This window comes from Hakea prostrata, chromosome 3 (genome assembly GCF_041222555.1).
Source record: "Hakea prostrata isolate BN-2017 chromosome 3, UWA_Hpros_2, whole genome shotgun sequence".
In the NCBI taxonomy this organism is placed as follows: Eukaryota; Viridiplantae; Streptophyta; class Magnoliopsida; order Proteales; family Proteaceae; genus Hakea; species Hakea prostrata.
The window spans coordinates 73,862,326-73,887,828 of NC_142602.1; the positions used below are offsets into that span (position 1 = coordinate 73,862,326).

At 39.4% G+C, this 25,503-nt stretch overlaps 1 protein-coding gene across 1 annotated transcript; it reads right to left on the reverse strand.

Annotated features, from left to right (window-relative positions):
- Positions 1-7,984: 7,984 nt before the first annotated feature.
- Positions 7,985-13,067, reverse strand: LOC149023047 (uncharacterized). The gene is made up of 4 exons (XM_089147751.1): positions 13,062-13,067; positions 12,407-12,905; positions 9,856-10,615; positions 7,985-9,347 (listed from the first exon to the last, which is right to left on the reverse strand). The coding sequence occupies exons 1-4, from the start codon at positions 13,065-13,067 to the stop codon at positions 7,985-7,987; spliced, it is 2,628 nt and encodes an 875-aa protein (XP_089003877.1).
- Between the last annotated feature and the right edge of the window lie 12,436 nt (positions 13,068-25,503).

Here is a 25,503-nt window from a genome sequence, read left to right on the forward strand (position 1 = left end):
TTGGTTGATTCCCTTTTAACTCATTTGGGTCGATCCGATGATTTGTAGTTTTGATAGAGACGTCAAATGGAGTAGCTCAAGCTCGAACGGCTTCCAAATCACTCTATCTGAGTTGGAGGAAACTTACACAAGCCCAAAAAAACAATTTATGGGTTAAAGGTGTTCTCATCACTAATCCTTCAACCCCATTGGGCACAACGACAACTCGGGGCCCCCCCCCCAACCCCCTTTTTTTTGTTGGTAATCATCAAAAGTAATTCAATTCAATTAATTGATGGGGAAAGATTCCTTACCGGATTCGCTTCCCTTACTTGAAGTATTCGCAGGAAGTCTAGATCCACGTTCTCGCTCCACCACCAAAGATTTACTGGCGAGATTCCACAATCACAGGGAAAGGGAATAATATCCACAACCCAAATGCCGTGGATTAATGGAATGAAGATCAAATACCAGGAAAGAAGAATCTCTAAGCCTGCAATTCTAAGAGAGAGGGAGAGAGAGATGGAGCCGCCGTTTCTCAGAGATTCGCTCGTGCGAATGAATCACTCAGTTACCTACTCACTAATGCGGTGGTTACCAAAATATATAACCCTATTTTGTAACCGCCCTAATAGTGAGTTTCAATATTGCCCTTTGGCATTTAATTTATTAATCAAATTAATAAATTCCAACAGCTCCCACTTGCACAAGGGCAAGTGTTAATCTTTCAATGTGTCCCACACACTTGTATATCCCGATATACACATTCAATCTCTCGCTATGTATCCCGGATACATAGACCTCTTGTGTCCTGCACACATGTATATCCTAGATATACATATTCATTGATCTCTTCACTATGTATCCCGATACATAGACCACCCGTGTCCCGTACACTAATATCCACAAGTCATACCGGCAAAATGGGTTGTGCGACCGGTGATATACCCGCACGCGTGAGCCCCAAACTAGAAACCTTCCCGGGCCGAATGGCACATCACTCATAGAAACAAATCAAATGAGCATTAGTATAACACGGTGTCCTAGGTTTATTCAAACTCACCGACTAAAGGTATCTCGATCCCTCTTAGAGATCACCTTCTTGTCCTTAAAATGTTCACTACTGTAACACATACGTTTGCGCCGAACACTTTTTAGGGTGCAGTTGAATCAAACCTTTCCTTTCGCCCCTGCACCATCACTACACTTAGGATTGACTCCTTTCCCGGTAGTGCCCCTTTAGGTCGAATCAATCATGACCATAGGTAACACCCCAAAGTAGCCACATTAACCCTTCGTTTCATGATGTCGTCGAAGTCACTAAGAACACTAATGGACCATAAGGTCCAGGACTCACACAATGAGAGGAGCAGGATCCATCCTCTTATTTCCAATGATCGCTAGCACACATAGTATGATATATGTGCTATGGTGGAGCATTCTATATACAATAGAACGTATGTCCATCTCAACACCATACAGGTCTTAGTCTAGTCGCAACCTCTTGCGCCTAACCCGAGTTTCTTTATTGTCGCCACCCTAGCGCCACATAAAGTACTCGCACTGCTCCTATAGGCAACATGAATAGTGGGAATATTCATGTCGATTCTCTTCACAATAGAGAAACTCATCTTGATTCCAAATCAAGGCGACATCATGATTATGAATTGACCTACACAAAGTCATTCACAATCTGTCTCATCTCTGCTCGCCTCCAAGGCGCCGAGGCGAATGCTCGTGTGAGTGAGCCATTCTCTTGCCTATTGACATATCTTGTTTTATGCTAGCAAAAACACAATCACACGAAGTGAATAAAAAAATGCTGGAATGAACTCATATTATTCATTAATAAGAAAGTCTCAGGACAAAAACAAGTCACAATCTACGCAAGCCCAAGGATTTTACATGAGAAATAAAACATCCTTGGCTATAGGTTTGGTAAGAGGGTCAGCTACCATCTGACTAGTAGATATGTGCTTAAGTACAACTTTCTTCCTTGATGTAATGTCTCTAACAAAGTGATATCTCAACTGTATATGTTTGGTCTTCCCATGATACTTGGGGTCCTTGACATAGCTAAGAGCTGCCGTACTATCACAATAGACAAGGGCAGCCTCTTTGGATGTCATCACAATCCCGATGTCGAAGGAATCTCCTCAACCAAACAGCCTCTTGAACCCAGCCGAGCATGCCACATACTCGCTTCCCATGGTCGAGAGGGATATACAAGCCTCGCTTCTTGCTACACCACGAAATGGCCCCGCCATTCAGCAAGAAAGCATATCCGGAGGTTGATTTGCGCTCATCGATGTCTCCAGCCCAGTCGGCATCACTATAGCCAACTAACCGCAAATCCGATCCTTGGTAACACAACATGTAGTTACTCGTTCCTCTGAGATATCTCAATATCCTCTTGACTGCTTTCCAGTGCTTCTATGCCTGGGTTTGATTGGTACCGACTAACCAAACCCACTGCATAACAAATATCCGGCCTAGTACACATCATAGCGTACATAAGGCTACCCATCGCACCGGAATATGGAACTCTTTCCATCTTGGTTTTCTCCTCTGAGTCTTAGGACCCATATCAAGGCTCAAATGCAAACCCTTCTCCACTGGAGTATCAATTGGTTTGCAGTTGTGCATCTGGTATCTCGTCAAGACATTGTCAATATAGGTCTCTTGAGATAAACCCAATAATCTCTTTTGCCTATTTCTGACAATCTTGACACCAAGCACATAGCTTGCTTCACCCATGTCCTTCATATCAAATACGGAGGACAACCATTTCTTAATGGTTTCCAATAGCTCCTTGCTATTGCTAGCCATAAGTATGTCATCTACGTACAATGTCTGAATGACATAATTATTATCGATCTCTTGGTGTAAACACAAGTGGTCTTCCTCAAGCATGGAAAAACCATTTTCCATCATAGCTTGGTGGAAGCGCACATTCCACTGTCTAGATGCTTGCTTTAAGCCATATATGGACTTCTTAAGCTTGCATACTTTGCGCTCAAGTCCATGTGCTTCAAAGCCTTGAGGTTGATCCATATAGATCTCTTCCTCAAGTTCTCCATTGAGAAAAGTAGTTTTTACATCCATCTGATAAAGCTCCAAGTCCAACTGAGCAACAATGGCTAGTATGAGGCGAATTGAGGCAAACCTAACCACGGGGAAAAGTTTCCTCATAATCAACGCCCCTCTCGTTGGGTGTAGCCCTTAGCCACTAAACGAGCCTTGAATCTCTCAATAGATCCATCCGCCTTTCTTTTGATCTTGAGAACCCACTTGTTCCCAATTGCCTTTCGGCCTGGCGGCAAGTCAACCAAGTCCCGACATGATTAACTTTCATCGACTCCAACTCTTCCTTTATTGCTTTTAACCATTCCTTTGAGCTTGACCCCGCAAGAGCTTCCCGCACGCTCTTTGGTTCATGCTCATCGACCGAAATCATCTCACGTCGATCTCTTCAGAGTTACCATGTAGGCTTCATCCTCTATGTCGAAACGTCGACGAGGAACTAGCCCGCGCCCACTACGGCGCAAGTGCATGTCGATTGCTCACCGTCTAAGGTAGCTATCACATCCGCACTCCCACTCCCACTAGGATCTTCCGGATGAACCCCGTGTTCATTATCCGTAATCAATCCCCGGAGTGACAAGACCACTATCTTGTATCTCAAAGAATTCCAATGATTCTTTGTTAACTCTCGAAAGAGATGGAAAATCATTCTCCAAGAATGTTGCATCCCTAGACTCAAGTTCCGTTCTCCTCTCACTCTCATCTAGTCCAATGAAGACATGGCCCTTTGAGGGTTCGATATCTCACAAAGATACACTTTCTTCCTCTGGGTCCAAGCTTTCCATATTGGTGAGAAGTAGAGTGAACATATGCCGCACATCCCCATGCGCGCAGTAACTCAAATCTGCTTCCTTCCGGTCCACAACTCATATGGTGTGGAAGGAACCGATTTGGTTGGAACTCGTTGAGGATATAGGCCGCAGTCAAGAAAGCATCTCCCCAATAAGAGATGGGTAGATTTGCCTCGCCATCATGGATCTCACCATGTCTAGCAAGGTTCTATTCCTCCTCTCGAACCCCATTTTGCTGTGGAGTCCTTGGAATAGTAAGTTGTCTAGATATCCCCTTTTCATCACATAACCCTTTGAACATATCTGAGAGATACTCTCTTCCTCTATCCGTTCTAAGAGTTTTAATCCTTTTATCTAACTGATTCTCAACCAAGCTCATGAATTTCTTAAAACATTCCGAGCTTCACTTATGAGAAATTAGATAAATGTGACCATACCTTGTATAGTCATCTATGAATGTGATGAAATAAGACTGTCCTTTTCTAGTATGCACATTCATGGGTCCACACACATCCGATGGATAAGTTCTAAAGGAAGAGAGGCTCTCAGCCTTTTTAAATGGTTTTCTAGTTGCTTTTCCCGCTAGACATGACTCACGTTGGCAAATCGATAGTGAACCTTGGCCTAAGAGACCTTCTCTTGCCAACCTGTTCATCCTATCTAAGCCAATATGTCCTAGTCTAGCATGCCACAAATTAGAATCAATACACACGTATTTTGGCAAACAAAAGCATTACTAGAATTAAATGAATAATCAATTGTATCCAATACAATGAAACCATTATCAAGAAAACCATAACCATAAACTCGTATCACCCGATACAAAACCAAAGAATTGTTTTCAAATACAACTCTAAAACCATGTCTTAAAAGATAAATAACAAACAGATTTCCCAATGTCCTGAGCATACAACACATCATGGAGTAACCTCCCACCTCGCAAACTAATTTGCATGTGCCTATGCCATGAACCTCCACGCTTGAGCTGTTCCCCATCGTTATTCTTTTGCTTCCTCTTGGAATACCGGTATTCCACGGCTCGCTTCCCTTGTTATGTGTTCTTCGCCCGAATCAACAATCCACAAGGATTTAGTTCAACAGCCGTAGAACTTGTTACATAACAAGATGAGGTATAACACACGACATACCTCTTGCTCGTCATCACGAGCAAATGACCAGCTTTCCTTGAGCAAATCAGCTATTTCTTCTTGCCGCCTAGTCCCCCTTGAACGCTTGGGCCCACTCTTGTTTTTGTTCCCCCCCGGTTACTTTGCTTGGACCCCGAGGTTGAGCTTTCTCTCCTTGCGCTTGAGCCCACTCTTACTGTGCTAGCTTCCTACATCGCTTGAGGGGTATCCCCATCCATCCTCATCGCTCGGTGCTTGGCCTTGATCAGTCTTGACCTCCCCTGGTCGAGATCTTCTTGCTCCCAAGTCTTGGCTGCTGTCTCAACCTGCTCCTCATCGCCTCTTCGCCCCCTGCGCTCAACTCACTATCATGTTAGACATTGGTTATTCGCCTCTGGTGTGACCCCGCGCATCTTATCCTCGTGAGTCCAGCTGGCGCCTCTTGTGGTGGAAGTCCCTCCATACTGGAACTTCACCCTCCCACAAAGACTTTCGTCCTATGCTTCTCATAACGAGCATCGTCATCCCTCATGGAGCTCGATTGTAATCCTGCTCCCTCTTTCCTCTTCCAGCATTGTATATTCAGGTCCCCGTTCGTGCTGGTACCTTCCTCTGTTCTTCCTTTTTGTCTCCTTCCCGCTCTTCCAGAGATATTCCCTTTCTCCGTCATAATTCCTCTCTTCCTTATCTCCTTTAGTGAGGTCCCATGCTCTTGGTGCCCTTTTTCTATATTACATACAGAATGAGTTCAATAAATCTAGCATAAACACAACTCATGCAACAAAAATCACACTAGCATAGTCACCTATGGGATAAGCACTTAAACCAAAGAGTGCTAAAAACATTCAATCAAATTCTCTCAACCCACATGACTTATACACTGCTTCATTCCTGCAGAACATTTGTGCCCATAATAAAATAGTTTTATTAAAATAAAACATTCAATCTTTCGCTTGGTGGTTCCCCACTTCTACCTCATTAGCTCCCACTAGGCCCCATTACCCTTAATGCTCAAACATCACATAGATTGTGAGCCTAGATGTCCATAATAGAACACATTCAAATTGCAAATCCTTCTCCCTCCCTCCTCCCTTCTCCTCTCCGTCCGTCCTCCCCCCCCTCTCCCCTTCTTCTCCTTCTCCTTCCTCTCCCTCCTTCCTTCCTTCCTCCCTTCCTCCTCTCCCCTTCCCTTTACTTTTTTTTTTCTTTGAACGAAATTTTTTTCAAAAAACGGAAAATCACGTTTTTTTTTTACAAAAATTCATCCAAAAACACATGAAAAAAATCCAACAATAATTATTAACAAAAATTATCATCATGGATTATCAATTCATGCAAATCTTCATTAGGAAAATTCACAGGGATCCTCCCACTCGGATCCGAATCAAAATTAAAGGTTTCCAAAAACCCTATCAATTCTCCCATGGGTTTTGTATTAAACCCTTGATTCTCCCATTGGATCCATACAATAAAATTAAACAATGGGGAGGAACAATAAACGTGGGAACCAATGGCTTTGATGCCAATGTTGGTAATACATCAAAAGTAATTCAATTCAATTAATTGATGGGGGAAAGATTCCTTACCTGGATTCGCTTTCCCTTACTTGAAGTATTCGCAGCGGAAGTCTAGATCCACGTTCTCGTTCCACCACCAAAGATTTACCGGCGAGATTCCACAATCACAGGGAAAGGGAATAATATCCACAACCCAAATGCCGTGGATTAATGGAATGAAGATCAAATACCAGGAAAGAAGAATTTCTAAGCCTGCAATTCTAAGAGAGAGGGAGAGAGAGATGGAGCCGCCTTTTCTCAGAGATTCGCTCGTGCGAATGAATCACTCAGTTACCTACTCACTAATGCGGTGGTTACCAAAATATATAACCCTATTTTGTAACCGCCCTAATAGTGAGTTTCCAATATTGCCCTTGGGCATTTAATTTATTAATCAAATTAATAAATTCGCAACAAGGTATTCGAAAATTTCAGCAACAGCTGCAATAAGACCCTCTCTCATTGCAATGGCTTCACCACATAAAGCCAAGACAAAGTGAATTTGATCAGAGATTGCCACCTTAATCTCTCCCAGATGATTTCTGATAAGGAATCCTACTCCCGACTTGCCATCCTTCAACTTGCATCCACATAGTTTGAGATAGGGAGGTGTTGGGGGTAACCACTTTGCTTCTTTCTTCCATACAACCACATCGGAAGGGATCACTGTTAAGGGGTTTTACCTTGTGTTTCTTTAAAGAACCTCCATTCCTTCCATGCTCTTTGGGCAGTCTCCATTGGTGATCCCCCTCCACCTTCAAAAATAAATTTGTTTCACGCCTTCCAAATATTCCAACACATGTTTGCAACCCAACCTATAACCCAACCTATTATATCTTGTCCCACTTTCTTTTCAGTGAACATCTTCTTCCACAACTCAATGAAACAATGAAGTTTCGGATTAAGTGGCGGTTTGAAGCCCAATGGGGAGCAAAGCCATGCTACTCTTGCAAAACAACACTCAAACAAAACATGGTCAATTGTCTCACTCTCGTGGCCACAACGAGGGCATTCAGGATCCACTTTAATTTGGCGGGTAATAAGATTATCAACTGTTGCAACACCTTTTGCGCATGATCTCCAAAGAAATTTAACCTTTGGTTCCGACTAACAACTCTAAAGGTTCTTCCATGTTTCCTTGCTAATGTTGTTTCGATGACTCTCTCCATTAGCATCCAAGTTGTTGCATAACATGTGGTATCGGCGACTTTACAGAGAAAGACCCATTTCGAGTTTCTCCCCACATAAGTCTATCCTCACCTGCAAATAAGCTGATTGGGGTGCCAATAATCGTTGAAGCATCATCAATATGAAAATTTTCATTAATAATGCCCACCTTCCAAGATTGAGTCACAGGATCAATCAAATCGGCCACAACCTTATAATCTTCATTTCTATTTTCAGCATGTCTTATCTTTCTTCCCTCAACCGAAAGTAGCCACTTGTCTTACCAAATATTTATCTTATCCCCTCTACTTAAGACCCACACCAAACCTTCCATTAGGTGCTTTCTCCCTTCAAGAATCCCTTTCCAAGCCCATGATGCATTAGAATACGTTCTCGCCTCCAAGAAAGAGCAATCAGGGAAGTATAACTTCTTATAAAATTGGGCCCAGTAAGCTTGAGGAAAGGACCATAATCTCCAAGCCAGTTTGGTGAGAAGAGCTTTGCTCTGTAGAGCTAGATCTCTAAATCCCAGACCTCCCATCTCCTTTGATCTACACATTCTCTTCCATGATACAGAACATAGATTATCATGGTCCTCCTCACCTCCCCAAATGAAGTGAGTGATAGCTTGCTTTATCTTATTATGGTGAGAGGCAGGTAATTTGAAATGGGAAGCTGCATAAGAATTAAGAGAGCAAGCCACTGATTTGATCATGGTTTCTTTCCCGGTGTGAGACAACAAATTTTTCTTCCACCCTTGCATTAGATCACAAGTCTTCTCTCTCAAGTCCTTGAAGAGCTCAGCTTTTGAAGTTCCAAAATTAACCGGAAGGCCAAGATATTTCCTTGGCCCATCACCATACTTGATATTCAAGATACGAGAGAACCATCTCTTAATCTTGGATGGGGTGTTCAGGTTGAAAGTTAAGCAGGACTTTTCATAATTGATTTGTTGGTCACTAGCTTTGCAATAGAACTCCAAGCAAGCTTCCAAGTTATGAACCTCTTCAACCTTGACTTCTGAAAAAATGAGGCTGTCATCAGCGAAAAGCAAATGGGATATAGGGTCTAATTTGTTTTGCACTTTGATGCCTTTAATAAGACTAGCTGCCTCAGATTCCGCTAACACAACAGTGAGAGCTTGAGAGCATAACACAAACACTGCCGATGAGAGTGGGTCTCCTTGCCTTATACCTCGTGTGGATGTGATTGTATCTTGTGGGACACCATTGATAAGAATCTGGTAGGACACTGAAGTAATGAGAGACATAACCATGTTTAACCACTTTTTACAAAATCCCATGGTTTGCATCAATCGAAAAATGAAGAGCCATTCCATTCGACCATACGCTTTCCGCATGTCCAACTTCAATGCCAAAAACCTCTTTTTTCCTTTCTTCTTGTGTTTGATGTAGTGGAATGTTTCATGGGCAATAAGAACGTTGTCGAAGATCAACCAATTTGGGATGAAGGCTGATTGAGGTGCATCAATGAGAGAGTCCAGGTAACATTTCAACTTGCTTGCCAACACTTTACTAATCAACTTTGTAACTGCATTACATAAAAATATGGGCTTGAAGTGGTCCACTTTCTCAGGCTGATCGATTTTTGGAATTAAGCACACAAATGTAATGTTAGCAATGCTAGGAAGATTAGAAGTGATAAAAAATTCAGAAACAAAATGACAGAGTTCAGATTTCACCAAGTCCCACAACCGTTGGAAGAAGCCTAAAAGTAGTCCATCAAGGTCGGGACTTTTTAATGGAGACATCGACCATAGAGCCACCTTGATTTCTTGCTCTTGTGGAGTCTTGCACAAATAAACTTTCATACTTTCATCAACTCTTTCTTTCACTACAAATAATGCCAATTGGAGAGCCTCATTATCAACACTTTCAGATCAAAAAATCTCTGCATACTTTGTTTGGATCTCCTCTTTAAAATTTTTATTTCTAGTTTTGATCTTCGATTCCAAATCTTAGATTAATGTTCCGGTTATTATTTCCTCTCCTCAGTTGATTATGAAGAAGCTAGTGTTGCTGTCTTTCGTTAGAACCCATTGAAGTCTAGATTTCTGCAACCACTTTATCTCCTCTTTTTGAAATCTTTCCCCCATTAATTAATTGAATTGAATTACTTTTGATGTATTACCAAGGAAGGGAATCCTGTAAAGCTTCTAATTCTTTGAGAAGCTCCTTGATTTTGTTCTCCATATTTCCAAATGAAAAATTATTCCATGCAATGAACTTCTCTTTAATGTTCTGATTTTTCTGTTGAAGCTTCTCCATATTGGAACCTCTAACAGGTAACTCCCACGCTTCCTTCGCTATTTTTGTGCATTCCTCATTTAAGAACCACATCATTTCAAATCTAAAAGGTTTTTTTCCTTTAGCTTTCAAACCTTCTGGATCTAGTGATATGGGAAGGTGGTCAGATCCCACCGCCGAGTGCACTTTAACTGTAGAATCCGGAAAGTTTCTGTTCCATTCCTCATTTGTGAGGACTCTACCTAGTTTACTCTTAATATTATCCTTCCCTGTGGATCGATTAGTCCACGTGAATTTGGGACCATGGGATCTACAATCCATTAAACCACATAGATCAAGCATATTATTGAAACTAGAAATGTCCTTACTATTATTATCCTTTCCACCTTGCTTCTCTCTCCACATAAGGACTGAATTGAAATCTCCGATACATGCCCACTGAGAATTTCTATTTGCTCCAATTTGAGATAAGAGATCCCAAACTTTGCCTCTTTGCCCTCTAACTGGATCACCGTAAACCATTGTCAAATGCATTTCTTCCCCAAATTTCTCCATGATGTAAGTATCAATCAGCCTATTATTAGAAAATAAAATCTGAGCATGAATGGAATCCATCCAGAAGACGGCCATACCACCTCCTTTACCTACAGAAGGAATCACGAAGTAATTCTCAAACTTCAGCTTCCTTTTCAGCTACAGTGCTTGTTTTTCTCCACACTTCGTTTCCATGAGAAATATCAACTCTGGTTTTATTTCATGGGTGAGATACTTCAGACACTAAACTGTTAGCGGTCTCCCCACCCCCTGACAGTTCCAACTTAGCACTCTCATGGCTCCCCTTGGGGCTGCAATTCCCCAACTACCAAGAGGTGAACTCCTCAAAAATATTTAGATTCAGAAAGATCATGCTCCATGGATGTGGTTACCTCTTCATTAGTGACTCGATTTCTTTTTGCTCCACTTCTACTTTCTTTTTCTGTGATGGACCGAGACCTTCCTTGGTCCCCATTATTTTTACTACCAACCTTAATCTCCGTTGGAATTAGTTGCAGAGGTAAGGTGGGCATAATAGCAGCAGAATCGTGGGGGTTAATGGACATATGGTTTGTTTCAGATGAGATGTTGGGATTTGTGAGCAAGGTGGCAATGGAAGAAGTGAGGTTACAACAATTTTGCTGAGGTCCTGCGTAATTAATGTGCAGGACCGTCAAGCGAGCCGTTCGATCTAATCGGACGGCTCGCATTGTTCTTCCATTAAAATAATATAAACAACCTGTTAAAGCAGCTTTTTGGGAACGGGTCGGTCCAATGACGCTAAACCGGTTTGAGTTGGGCGGTTCGAGTTTCTCTTTTGAGTTGTACTATATGTTATAAATACGTTTTATAAAACACAACGTACATACAATTGTTTTATACCTTTAACAAAATACATTTGTATACGATACGAAATGATTTCAAACCCATGCGCGGGTAAATTTTGAATTTCAAAATATTTTGAAATACACAAAACCCATTCTTTCACCACCCAACCCTCATTTCGTTTGTGAACGATTTCGAGCTCTGACGTTCTGGAGAAGAAGAAGAAGAAGAAGAGGTTGAAACTCAACCACAAAGTGTAGCGCGACTGTGATGCAGATGAATTTCGACGAGGACGAAAAGGAATTGGAAGCCATAGCGAAACAGTTGCGGCAGCTTGATGAGTTGAAAGCTTCCCAGTTTTGATCGAAGCAGAAGAGGTATAGCTTCAGTCGCAGGTCGCTTCCCAGTTTTCGATCGAAGGAGAAGAAGAATCTTGAAGCAGAAGAAAGAAGCCCTAGTTTGAGGTAAGGTTGTAGTGTTCTGGTGTCCCTCTTCGGTTCTTCCATCTTTCCTTGCAGATGTTCCCTTTTATCGTAGAATGAAAAATGTTTCCAAGAATTACAAGTTGTGAATATGATTTAAAGAAGAGAATTCTCTGATAAAGAAGGAAATAGAAAGAAGAGTTGTTGAAGGTTTGGATTCCTGGTCAATCAAAGAGGTTTCCGAAGAAGATACCGTATTAATTTTTATTTTTGGGAGGAAGTGGAGGAATGGGTGGGGTTTGGGGGTTTTCATGTAATGTGGGCTCGGTTTCTTCTATTTTTTGAACAAAATGTAATTTCTTTATGTTTGCGATCTCTTATGGGTTTTAGTGTCACTTCTTCTGGTCTGGTTTTTGAGGAAAATCAGCATTTGGGCTTGTGCGAAATTCAACTGAGTTTGGTTAGGATATCCCCATGGTTCGTCTGCTTTACTTAGGATGGTCGGGTTGACGGTGTGGGATTTATAATGATTTTGTTGATTTCTGGAGTCTGGTGACAGTTTCGACTATTTAATTCTGCTGTTGACGCTTTTTTTTTGGTAAACGAAAGATTAATTAAAATTGGGGCAAGAAAAGCCCGAGACATCCTGAGTACAAGCTTCAAGAAGCCAAGGAGTGGAATTGGCCCATACAATCCTACTTGCCATGGACTGAGCCTTCCTAGCTAGATTGTCAACCACACAATTGGCCCATCTAGAGATGTGTTTAACTACCCAACCCGGTTCAGATGACAGGATATAATGGATGTCCTCCACCACACGAACAACTTCGATCTCACAGGGAAGTAAAGGGTTAGCAACTCGAAAGACAAGACCTTCCGAATCACTCTCAAAGGTAACCTCCACTAAAGCTTTCTCCTTCGCCCACAGTAGAGCTTCCCTTAGAGCAATCGCTTCCCTCGTAAAGATGCTCGATCTGGAACAGGGAATCGAAACAGCGCCGATGCAATCGCCATTGGAATTCCTTAGAATGAAACCAATTCCTGTGGAATCATCTTTGGCTGTTGAGCAGGAGAAGTCTGAGTTTATCTTCAATTTATTCTCGCCTGGAGCCTCCCATCGCCTTGAGATCAAATTGATCTGCTGCTCTGCTGTCTGAGAATGGTCCCAGAACTCATGGTAACTTCTCCAAACTCTCTCCACAATCGAATCTGGGTTCCATTTTATCCCTTTGACGCTTTGAATTTGAACTATTATAGGATTGTTTTAATTTGTTTCAGGGAAAAAAATGGCTATATATACAAAGGAGACCTGCATGGTTTCTTATTTATATGGGTGAGTGGTGAAATGTTGTCTTCTCTGTTTTATTATTCTAACTGGAAATGGAGTCTCCGGTTCGATTATTATATCTCTTGTCTCACTTGTTATTCCTGCAATTTTTGAATTTTTCCATGTTACAGAGAGTCGATCATCTTATTTTACCCAATAAGTGAAACTGTGATTATGTTACCTTCAACCCAAATCATTGGGGCTGATTTGGTTCTTCTGCAATTGAGATGATCAGAGAACTCTCCAGTCTAATGAAACATAATGGGACGTGACAAACGGAGAAATCAGAGAAGTGGTGTTAGAGCAGGGTTGGGGAGGATGGTGAAATGCCTTTGTTTCGGAGAGCAGATAATAACAGATGAAATGGTTCCCTCATCTGACTCGTTGGCCACCAAAGACTATTCGGCCAGTCTCTACTCTATCAAACTGGTGAAAGTTATTAGAAGCCAGATACTAGCAATATTGAAGAGGCTGAATCATCCCTTCGTGAAACCAGCTGTCTGAACTATGAGGTTTGTTAATGCACATTATCTTGCGTTTTGATTTTGCTGAGATTTGACTATGTGAATGTGATTCTGATTTCGGAGAACGGCATAGAAAACACATGTTAACCAATTCACCATATTCTATATTTGAAATATTACTTTTATAGAGAAAAGTTCCTTTTTGCTTTCCACATTAGATGATAGAATGAGTTGGGTTGTGCCTATTTGTGGTTATTTAGTTGACATTATGGATTTGTTAACTGTTGCATACATACAATTGTTTTATATTCATACAATTGTATGCTATATTTGAAAGATTACTTTTATAAAGGAAAGTGCCTATTTGCTTTCCACATTAGATGTTACAATGAGTTGGGTTGTGCCTGTTTGTGGTTATTTAGTTGACATTGTGGATTCGTTAACTGCTGCATTGTGTAAGATCATTATGGTCATATCGAGAAGACTATTGGTGGTCAATGCGTTTGTTTTCTATATTCTGTGGACCTTTACAGCTACTTGTATGGGATATGTCGATAATCATTGTGCTCAGTTCCTAGCTATAATGTTATCTGTTGGTTCTCATAAATAAGTGAATCGCGGTGTTAAAAGTTTCGGCTATATTCTTGTCCATCTTCAGTTCATTATTGTGGCGCTGTTTAGTTTTAACCTTCTGTCCTTCATTTTTAACATTCTATTCCCAACAAAAATTTTCAAATTTGGTTGTCTTTTGAAATCTTTGTTTCTTAAACTAATGGGTAGCTTAACATTGCTTATGAATGAGATACTAATTCCTATGTCTTTTGGTTCTATGAATTTGGTCAAGAAGCTCAAATGCTTTTTTATCTATAATTCGGTTACGAAGGTCAAATACATTTACTGTACACAGGAGGCTAGAGCATTGTTAGGGAAGGTCGAGTATAAAAAAGGAAACATACAAGCTGCTCTTTAATTTTCCATGCCCTTTTTTTGATTTGCTTGTTAAGCTGATACTTTAATTTTTCTAATCTGCTTTTTTGAACATATCTTGTAAAATTTTGCATGCCCTTATTCTGGTATTTTCTGTCTTTACACATGAATGTTTGTAGTTATTACTGTAAATGACTTCTTTTTATAGAATGCATATTTTATTTATCCATCTGGTGCATCTGATGGATCATCATATAATAGTTTTTTATCTAATATGGATGGATTTTAGGTTTTTCTGGTTTAGGTATACAGGGGGTAAAGACTTCATTTCATTAAATGAAGTACTTTTGACAAATACTGATGCTTGACTGATGTTTTCCTTTGCATCAGAGTCTTAAGAACCTTCTTTTTCCTTTAATTTTACATTTATTTCTTGAAACCATCTATGGATAATCCCCCTATCAATCGTCATCTCAACTGATCCATCTTTTGTACTTCTGTGTTTATAAAATAGATATTGGAAGACACAAATAAATGTAAGATTAGAACCTAAATATGTCTAATCCCAGTCAGCATGAAATAAACATCTCCAGGAACAAGACAGCGGTTGGTGTGATCTGAAAAATGGTAACTTTTGAAATTCATATCGTTGGTATACATATATATATATAAAGAAAGCTCATGGCTTTGTTCTTGAGTTAAACTTCAACTATAGTGGAGTGAATGTATGAAGATGGTTTATGGTTTTATGTGTTTTAATCCGCATCGTATTCTTCTTTATAATTGTAAACTATCAATTAATATTCAATAAGGAATCATTTAGGATTCCTTTTAAGTTTATTAATGTATTTAATTTTAGTCTTTGCATGAATACCGACTATATTTCACATGAATTTTGCAGACATTACCCAGAAAGGAGGGAAAGTGGAATTCTGACGTGATGAAGTCTCTGGTGAGACATAATCAATTGAAGCAAACGTTCCAACAATTGGGTCAGTGAAGTCATCGACAAACTCAAACCAAAGTCCATAATCTTCAAAGGCGAATTGTGGATTTCATTTGGGAATAGGCATTTGTCAGGCTTCAAGTCACGGTGAATAATATTGTGCTGGTGTAGTGAACATTAAGGTATCAGCAATTTGTTGAACCACAGCTTCTATATATGATGCTCTAGACATCCAATTCTTTTATTTGTCATATCAACCTTTCATATGACAATTACAGTGTGATGAAACAAATAATTGAAACATGACATTCATATTGAAACATTCTTTATTCCCTTTAAATTTGTATAAAACAATGATAGACCATACACGTTATTGTAATTCTTCATTTGGAAATTTCAGTGTGCATAACAGTGATTGGTTGGTCAATTATGGGATATTTTTTAGTTTTTATTTGGGGTTTCCAATACAAAAATTCTTCACATAAAGAGTTGGTATGTACAGTTGTTATTCTAATTTACCAAAAAATTATGAAGATATGAAGGTTTTGTATGTATGATTGCGATTACGTTTAGGCAAACTTGGTAAAATTGAATGGTTCTGTTCTGAACCTATTTTAAACGGAATGATTCTGTTTCATCAGACTGATCAGATAATTGAATCGCCCATCACCGTTATGAAGGTACTTGAAACATAATGATTATGTTTCATCAGACTGACTAGTTTCGACTATCAAGTATATTGCTACTTCTATTGTCTGTTTCTCAAGTCTGGTGTGTCATACCAGAAGTTGGTGGATTTCAGGTTGCCACATTACATTCAGTACTTTACCAAATCGTTTTACAGCTGATGTAGTAGAGAACTTTGTCTCAGTAAACAAATGTTGGTATGATTTAATTATTCTTTTTGAAACACGTATTTGCTTTTGAAATTATTTATTTTGAGTAGGTTGGATCTTGTTTCTTTTATTTTTGGAAGTTTGAATTGGGTTGAGGGGCTGGAGGTCTGAGACAGATCAATGCTGCTTGATCTGTGTATAATGGGAATAACCGGGATGACCATATTTTAGTGACAGTATGAGCGCACAAGCAAGCTGATCAGGTTGAACTTGTACGCAGGTCTCCTTTGAATCTTTCCTTCACATGACTTCAGAATATTCTATATTTTGTACCGTTTGTGAAAAATTCCCATTCCTCAGTACTTTAGGTCATCAGTATCGTTCAATTCATATCAACTTTGGAAATATTAATCAATAGAAGTTGGATTTAATTCAATCAGAACCGTTCATTCTGTACTTTTGACTCTTAAAGTTCAACTGCTTTCATGCACTTAATCTTCGTCATCAAGTTTTTTATCCTTTAACCTTTCGTATTATTTCCAGAAATCATTCATTTTTTAAATTTGTATTGGAATTCGGATTTTCAGGTTGTCATCAATTTAGACGCTGATCTGAATATGTTTAACCATAATGCCTCTTGTGGTCAGCCGCCCCAAATGTTTTGTAATCATCCAAATTCTGAGGTCAGCCGCCCCAAATCAAATCACCTCATTAATGCACCTCTCCAGCTTCCTTGACGTTATCTTCTTCTCTGTCATTTGATCAATAAATATTATTTGCTTTCCATCGCACGATTGTAATGATCTCCTTAATCGTTTTTATTTTATCCACGTGTCTGGTCGCAATGTTTCCAAATCCACCGATAAACCCCAAGCGTCGATTACGAACAATTATAGCCATCGATCTGAAGCATCGTATATTTCCCTCCACTTTTCAAGACTCTTTTCAGTATGTCACCTCATCTTCGTATTTATTTACTCCCTATCATCCGCTTCGGCCCATAACCCGCAGTTTTGCTCTTCATACTCAAACTGCAACTGCATTCCTCTGCAACTCCATTATCATAATTCCTGAACCTTCGTTGTTGCCTTTCTTGTTCTTCTTCATGGATCCCTCTATGAATTCATCAGGCCCCAGTACCTCCGAACAAGTGAATGCGCCTTCACATGTTAATGTTGATAGCCTTGCTCCGTATGCTGTGGACGAAGAAATAACTCCTTATGTTCCCTTGGACACCACCAAAGCAAAGATGGACCCCAGACATGCTGGACCGAATGGTATCCAACTACGGTCAAAGAAACTCACCTTTCGTCTTACCGTCAAGATTTCCATTTTCCTTCTAATGCCAAGTTATGGGTTCCTGAACATTCTGTGCGTCCATATAATGCTTGCCCTGGCGTTATTGTCGTTTACCTCCATCACCTTGATTCTGGATTTAGAGTTCCTCTGATTCCGATTGTCCAGTCTTTACTTGACTACTACCGTATCTGCCCTTCTCAACTTACTCCCAACAGTTGGAAGTTGGTTTACTGTTTCTTTGCCTTCATCCGTCAAATGGCCCGCACCCCATCTATCAAACTTTTTAGAAATTTTCACAGACTCAAAGTTTCCCGTGAGCGTGGTTATCTCCATTTTGCTCGAAGAAATAGTATTGCTACTGAGTTGGGTAACACAACCAAAATCTTCACAGAGCACTCTATTCCTCATGACAACAAGAAATGGAGAGAAAGGTATTTTTTTTGTTCCATCCCCATTCCCAATTACTGCTCTCGATGGTGTTTCCATACAAAGGAATCCCTTCGTCCTTTGAACCAGCGTCCTACGCTGAGTGCATATGATCAAGAAACATGGAGCCTGATCCCGTCTGGAATACCCATTGATGCAACAGAACTGAAGACTGATGCTGGATTGGCAACTCACAATCTCTTACCAGGTACATAAGATAGGGTTTTTCGTCTTCTTCTTCTTATTTTTTTTTAATACTATAAATTTTTTTGCAGTTGTTCACAACTATTTCTTTTACAGGGACTGATGTTTATCAAATCCCTAACATTTATGAACTCCGAAAGGTTGCTTCAGAAGAACAAAAGCGTGATTCCAAACCTGAGAAGTCAGGTAAGAAAGAAAACATTTTGCTGTTCGTCATCCCCCCAAGAGAAAGGTTGGTAAGAAGAGTGCCGAGAGAAAATGTCCACCTGGTCAGCAAAAGGTAGACCAGGTACAAGAAGAAATTGTACAAGAAAATGCTGATGAAGAAATGCCCGATATTGAGTTTGTCAAAGTGATTGACAGTAAAAACCCTCTTGTTCGAACAAGAACCTCAAGAACCTCCGAAGCCTTGAGATGTAAAGTGAACTCAGCAGGTCCCTCTTTAGGCCACAAGGTATCAGCTTCTAAGAAAAGAAAGAAAGAAAAATCAGGGGTTTCCCCTCCTGCTGGAACTCCTGACAGTGTAGCTGAAGAGACTAGTGAGCCCGTTTTTTGTTCTAGGAATGAAGTGTTCACTCCTCCCATGCTACCTCATGATGTTTCTGTTCTCCCAAACAATATGGTTGAGAATGAATATCAAGGTAAGGAAATACCTGATTATTCCATTGAAAATCTGAAGAATATGGCAGAAGAAATTCTTGCTAATGCTGCAGGTGATATTATTGAACAAATAGGTGATCTGGTGTTTGATGATAACACTTTTGTTCCCGCTCCTCCCCCTGAATTTGTTTATGAAGAGAATATCCGTAAGGATATTCCTGAAAATGAAAATGTTGTTGCTGATGATGACCATGTTTTAGTTTTTGGTCCCCCTATACATGATCCTGATTTGCCTGGCCCTGTTTTGGCTCCCCCTATACATGATCCTGATTTGCCCGCCCCTGTTTTTGCTCCCCCTATACATGATCCTGCTTTGCCTGCCCCTGATTTGGCTCCCCCTATACATGATCCTGCTTTGCTTGCCCCTGTTTTTGACAATATTGTTCCAGACATAAACATTGCTGTTGATATTGGTGAAGAGAATGCACAAATTGGTCCGCCAAATGAAGATTTTGTTCATGCTGCTCCCCCTGAATTTGATATGCCAGCTGATCCTCTTAATGGATCTGATGACGAAGCGAACATTGCGGTTGAAGTTGTTGACATGCAAGTAGATTCGAATGACGCCACTGTAGATGTTAATCCTGATAATGTGCTTGAAGATGTGAACCCACACCCAATTGGCCCTGGCCAATTCGAAGATGCCCAAAGTGTTGCTGACTCTGGTGACCATTTTCAACCTGTTTGGGGTTTGAAAGAAAATCATAGTGCCAATTGGAAATGGGAAGTTGCCCGTGAATGGGGGACCAAGGGTAGAATACCCCGTGACAAAAGAGAGACTGCTGCCATGTTTGTTGATGGGCTTTACACACATGCATGGGGGTAAAAACTTAACTATTATCGTTATTGTTAAGATAAATTTCCTTTCATTATCCATTGTTTTGCTAAGTCTTTATCACTTTTTCTGCAGATGCTTTGGTGCTGCTTTCAATGCTTTTGCTGAGGTCTTGGAAAGACAGAAATCTATGTCTTTGGAAAATGACGATTTGATCAAACGTACTTTTGAATTGAATGATCAGGTACAAGAACTCAAGAATTGTTTCAAATCGTCATAAAGGAAATTAGAGTCTGCTCAGTTCAGAGAAAAGGATTTATGTTCTGAGATATATATTTTGGAAGATGATTTTCAAATTTCTTCTAATACAAGCACTGTTTTTGCAGGAAGAAGTTTCAGGTTTAAAGGATTCGTTAATGAAATATAAGGAAGACTTCTTGCAGATTGAGATGCTGAAGAATAATGCATTGGAGGGGGCCAGACTTGCCACTTATGAAAGAGATGAAATTCAAGCTAAGTTGGCAAGGGCAATTGCTTGGTCCCAAGGTTTTGAAAGAGAAACAGCAGAATGGAAAATCAAATTAGAAGTGGAGAAATTGAATTTGAACTTTGAAAGAAGAAATGAATTGTTGCAACAAGCATTTGATTCTCTTTCGAAGGAGAAAGAAGATCTGGAAATCCAGAAAGACAATTTGAGTTTGGCTCTGAGTGAGATGTCCTTGGAGAAGGACAATATGAGGACTTCTTACAATGAAGTATGTATGGAATTACAAAAATTATCTGTTGCCTGGAAAGAAAGTGTAAAAGAGAGGGCTTCCATGGTTGTGAAGTTTCAGGAAGAGAAAAAAGAAGCAGAAGTGCAATTTGAACTTGAGAAGAAAAGAATGAAGGATGATCATGAACTTCTCCTAAGTTCTGTTACCTCTGCAGTTGAAGAAGCAGGAGACAACCCAAGTTTCCTAAGGTTCTGCAAGACTGTAGTGAAAGTCTGTTCTGATCATATTTTTTCTGAGATACTCAGGATCTGTCCAAACATTGATTTTAAATCGCTTCCTCCAGAGTGTGTTTCCTCTCGTAAGTTCTTTCATCTCAATAATTTGAAGCATCCTGACTCTGAGGATTCTGCAGATGATAATGGAGAAAGTGAAGAAGACAATGAAGATAATGATTCTGAAGAGGAAGAAACCGAATGTTCAAGTAAGGATGGTGATTGTAGCGATGAATCACCATCCAAGAAAGATGATATCCACACTCCTGAGACCCAAATCTTTGATGTTTAACTTTGAATAGAAACATTGAAAGTCCTTTGTTATATTTTTTGTTTTAGAAAAAGTCAGTTTCAGTATTTTTCTGATATATTAATATATCTTGCCCCTTAGTTCCTTTTTCTCTATCAATTAATCTAGGGATAATTACTATTGCCCCCCTATACTTTGGTTTTATTACTAATCAAAACCCCTTCTTTGTGAAATTACTATTGCCCCCCTCACTTCTAAAGGTGTTAAGTGGCTGTTAACATCAAATATGAAATATCTATTTTGCCCTTAAAATTAAGAAGTAAAAAATATGGCATTACGCTCATTTATAGAAACTATATTGCATGTCAATTATATCTTTAAAATCTTATATTTTAGAATTAGTTTTGGATTTGGTGGGACCATATACTTATGATTGTTGAAACTTTCATATTCCACTTAAATTTTTCATAATCACCATGATGGAAGTTTTACAAACAAATTAGCATATAAGATCTAATTGATAGAAAATTTGGTAACATACATAATGGTCAACATATATTAGGTGATTTTCAATTTTCAGCTTTGAATTAAATTTGATATTTCTTAATATTTAGTTTCCATTTAATTACATCTTTCCTTTATTTGGTGATTTACTTTTAGAGAAAAAAAAATCACATTTCCTTTATTTGGTGGTTTCTTTTTAAAAAAGAAAAGTGAAATTAAAGTTAATTTTTTCCTATTAAGGGTAGTATTTTAACTTGAAAAAAGAGCAAATAAGTAAAAAGATAATTGCAGGGTTTTTTTTTGGGATTTTGAAAAAATATATAGATGCAACATCATCAGTAAATTGACAAAGCTTAACGGTAGGGGGGCATTAGTAATTGTTGACAAAGTTAAAGGTTGGAATAGTAATTTTAAAAAGTACAAAGGATAAAGTAGTAATAAAATCAAAATACAAGGGGACAACAGTAATTATTCCATTAATCTATTGTCTTTTGTAATATAACATCCTTTTTGTGTTTTAATGGTTGGTTGAGTAGCATCCACCATTATTAGGCCTTCTTCTTAGCTGTTGGGCGACCCAGAGACTGCTTTATATAATGGAATTAAACCGATAATCTTAGATTTAGACCGGAGTGAATCACCTTGAACCGAGGTTGGGGTATTTTATTGACAACACGAGCCCCATGCTGATCAGGTTCAACTTATCTGAGAGTCTGGTCAGGAGGTTTGAATAAATTATTAGGTAATTCCATAATGTTGTGCACGTCATCGTCTTGTAAATTTCGTCGCTTTTGTTAAGAAAATATTTTCCCCACATATCAGACTTTTTAATATTTCCTCCACCTCGCAGTGTTTTACTTGATCAATGCCCTGTAATTTCCAAAAATAATTATATTTTAAATACTGAAACCTCAGACTTAATCGTTTTAATTAAGTCAATTTCCAAAAAAAACCATTGATAAAAATATCCTTACAATTAAGTCGAACGGTGATGGGCGACCCATCACTTATTTATGAATATAAACAGTAATTTTATCGGGAGTCGATCCGTGCTTCGTAACCCGAACCAGTTTACTGTGCTCAGCCCACAAATCTCTGTAAGATCAGCCAAAATCTTCATATGTCAGACATTTTTGTTCTCTCTCTTCAATTTTACTTTTTGTCTTCTTTGACGTTTTCCTCCTTTGCGCCATTTGATCATAAATTAAAATTTTTCCCAACATGCGGTTATCATATCTCTCTTCTTTCGTTTGATATCATCCACGTGTCCAGAGGTAATGCTTTTAAATCAACTGATTGACTCCATGCGTCGAGTACGAATAGATATAGCCATCGATCTAAAGCATTTTATACTTCCCTCCAATTTTTCAAGAACCCTCCTTCCTCTTTCGCCTTACGTCGTCCTTCTATTTATTCATCCACTGTTATTTGCTCTCGCTCATTTGAAAACAAATTGTAATCATCCGCCATTTTCATTGCTCTTACTGCTCTTACTTACAGTCTTCGAATCTTTACTCTTCTCTTTTATCATTTGACATGGATTCTGCAAGTAATCCTCAGCACCCAATACTTCAGACCGACCTGATACTCCTTCAACTGCCGATCAAACAGAGCAAACCCTAACTATTTTGTCGTCTGATCAAGTCCCCTTAGACTGGAAACCCGCTCTTTATGCTCATTATGAAGATATCGTTCCTTACACACCTGTAGATATGTCTGTAGAGAAGAAAGATCCAAGATATGCTGGTCCGGAGTGGTATCCAAGTAAGCTTAAAAAATCGCACCTGTCTTCGTACTTGGAAGATTATCTCTTTCCCTCCGATGCTAAGGTATGGGTTCCTGGATCCTCTGAACGTCCATATGATGCAAAGCCTGGAGTTATTGCTGTTTACCTTGACCATCTTGAGTCTAGTTTCAGAGTTCCTTTGGTTCCCATAGTTCAGTCACTGCTTGACTACTACCATGTCTGTCCTTGTCAACTTACTCCAAACAGTTGAAGATTGGTTTACAGCTTTTTTGCTTTTATTCGTAGAATGGGGCGTCTCCCTTCTATAGAACTCTTCAGAAAATATCATACTCTAAAAGTTTCCCGTGAGAGAGGTTACATCCACTTTGCGAGAAGAACATGTATTGCGAGTGAGTTGGGTCCAGAAACCCGAATTTTTACTGATTCCTCCATCCCTCATGACAACAAACAATGGAGAGAAAAGTATTTTTTCTGTGCCATTCCCACTCCTAACTATCGTTCCCGTTGATGTTTGCACTCTCTGAGTTCTCTTCTTCCCTTGAATAAGCGTCCTGAACTAAATGAGTATGACCAAGAGACTTGGGATTTAATCCCCAGTGGAGAACCAGTTGATGCGGCCGATCTAAGAACTGATGCAGGTCTGGCCAGCCATGGTCTTCTACCAGGTATACAATGAAATTGTTTGAGAAATTGTAATTTTTTTTAATATAAAATAATATTTGTTTTGCACTTTTACATTTGTTTTTTCATTAGGAACCGATGTATACGAAGTTCCCAATGTTTCTGAACTCCGAAAGGCTGTTTCAGAAGAAAACAAATCTGAAAAGAAACCTCAATCCAAGTCAAGGAAGTCAGGGAAGAAAAGAAAGCAGGATGTTAAGAAAACCAAAATGCCCAAAAAAGATGTTGCTGAAGAGAAAATTCCATTTGATCGGCAGGAGCCGGATCAGGTAGAAAGAAATGAAGATGCTGATAATTTTGATATTGGGTTTGTCAAAGTTGTCCCTACTGAAACTCCGATTCAAATAGCGAGGACCTTGAGAAGTCGACTTCGCTCCATGGGTCCTTCATCTGCTGAAGAGTTACATACTGCCAAAAAAGGCAAGAGAAAAATATCCTCTGTTTCTCCCCCAATTGAAGTATCCCCTGAGACAGTACCCATTGAGAAAGAAAGTTCAGTGGAAAAAGTTGTTGAAGAAGCCATTGATCCTGAAAATTCTTCTGGGGATGAGGTGTTTACTGCCCCCATGTCACCTCATCTTCCCCATGATATTACTGTTGCCCCCTCAGAAAATACAATTGAAGCCGAAAAACAAGGTGAGGACTTTTCTAGTTACTTTATTGATCAGATGAAGACAATGGCTCACAAAATTGGTAAACATGCTGCAGGTAATATCATTGATCAAATGGGTGATCAATTGTTTGGTGAGAATAGTTCTGTTCCCCATCATGAAGATGAAAATGAACAAAATATCCCGATGGATGTTCCCGACAATGATACAGAACTTGGTGATCATCCAGCTGTTCCAAATTTAATTTTTACTATCCCTGTTATTGAAAATGTTATTCCAGATATCAATGTTGTGCCCAATGTTGTTGAAGAGATTGTCCCAAATGTCCCCGATAACGATGCGTTAAATGCTGCTCCCCCTTTTTTAGTTATGCCAGTTGATCCTCCCAATGGTCAACAGGAGCAGGTAAATTTTGCGGCTCAAGTTGTTGAGTTACAAGTTCCTTCTAGTGATGTCATTGTTGATGTTAACCCCCATGAAGTAATTGAACCCGCCAATCCTCATCCGATTGGTACTGGGCAGTTAGATGATGCCCAGACTGATGGTGATTCAGGGGATCACTTTAACCCAGTTTGGAATTTGAAGGAAAATCACACTGCTAACTAGAACTGGGAAGTAGCACGTGAATGGGGAACAAAAGGCAGAATTCCTCGAGATAAAAGAGAGACATCCAGCATGACTGATCCTGTTCTATACTCACATGCTTGAGGGTAAGGAATGAATTTCCATTTCTCTTATTCAGGTTGATTGATTCAAGAGAAAGGTTTTTATTTCATCTTTTATTATCTAGTTTTTGTTAACTGTTTATCACTTTTGAATGCAGATGTTTTGGTGCTGCCTTTAATGCCTTTTCTGAAGTGTTGGAAAGAGAGAAGGTTCTTTCTTTGGAAAATGACAGTCTCATAAAGCAGCAGTTTGAATTGATTGATGAGGTAGAAGAACTGAGAAAAAGCTTGAAATCATCAGAAAGAAAATTAGAGGCTGCTCATTTCAGAGAGATGGAACTATGTTCCGATATAGATGGTTTACATAGTGATTATGAAATCTGTTCTGATCTATGCACTGATCTGCAGGAAGAAGTGTCAAATTTAAGGGCCTCAGTTCTA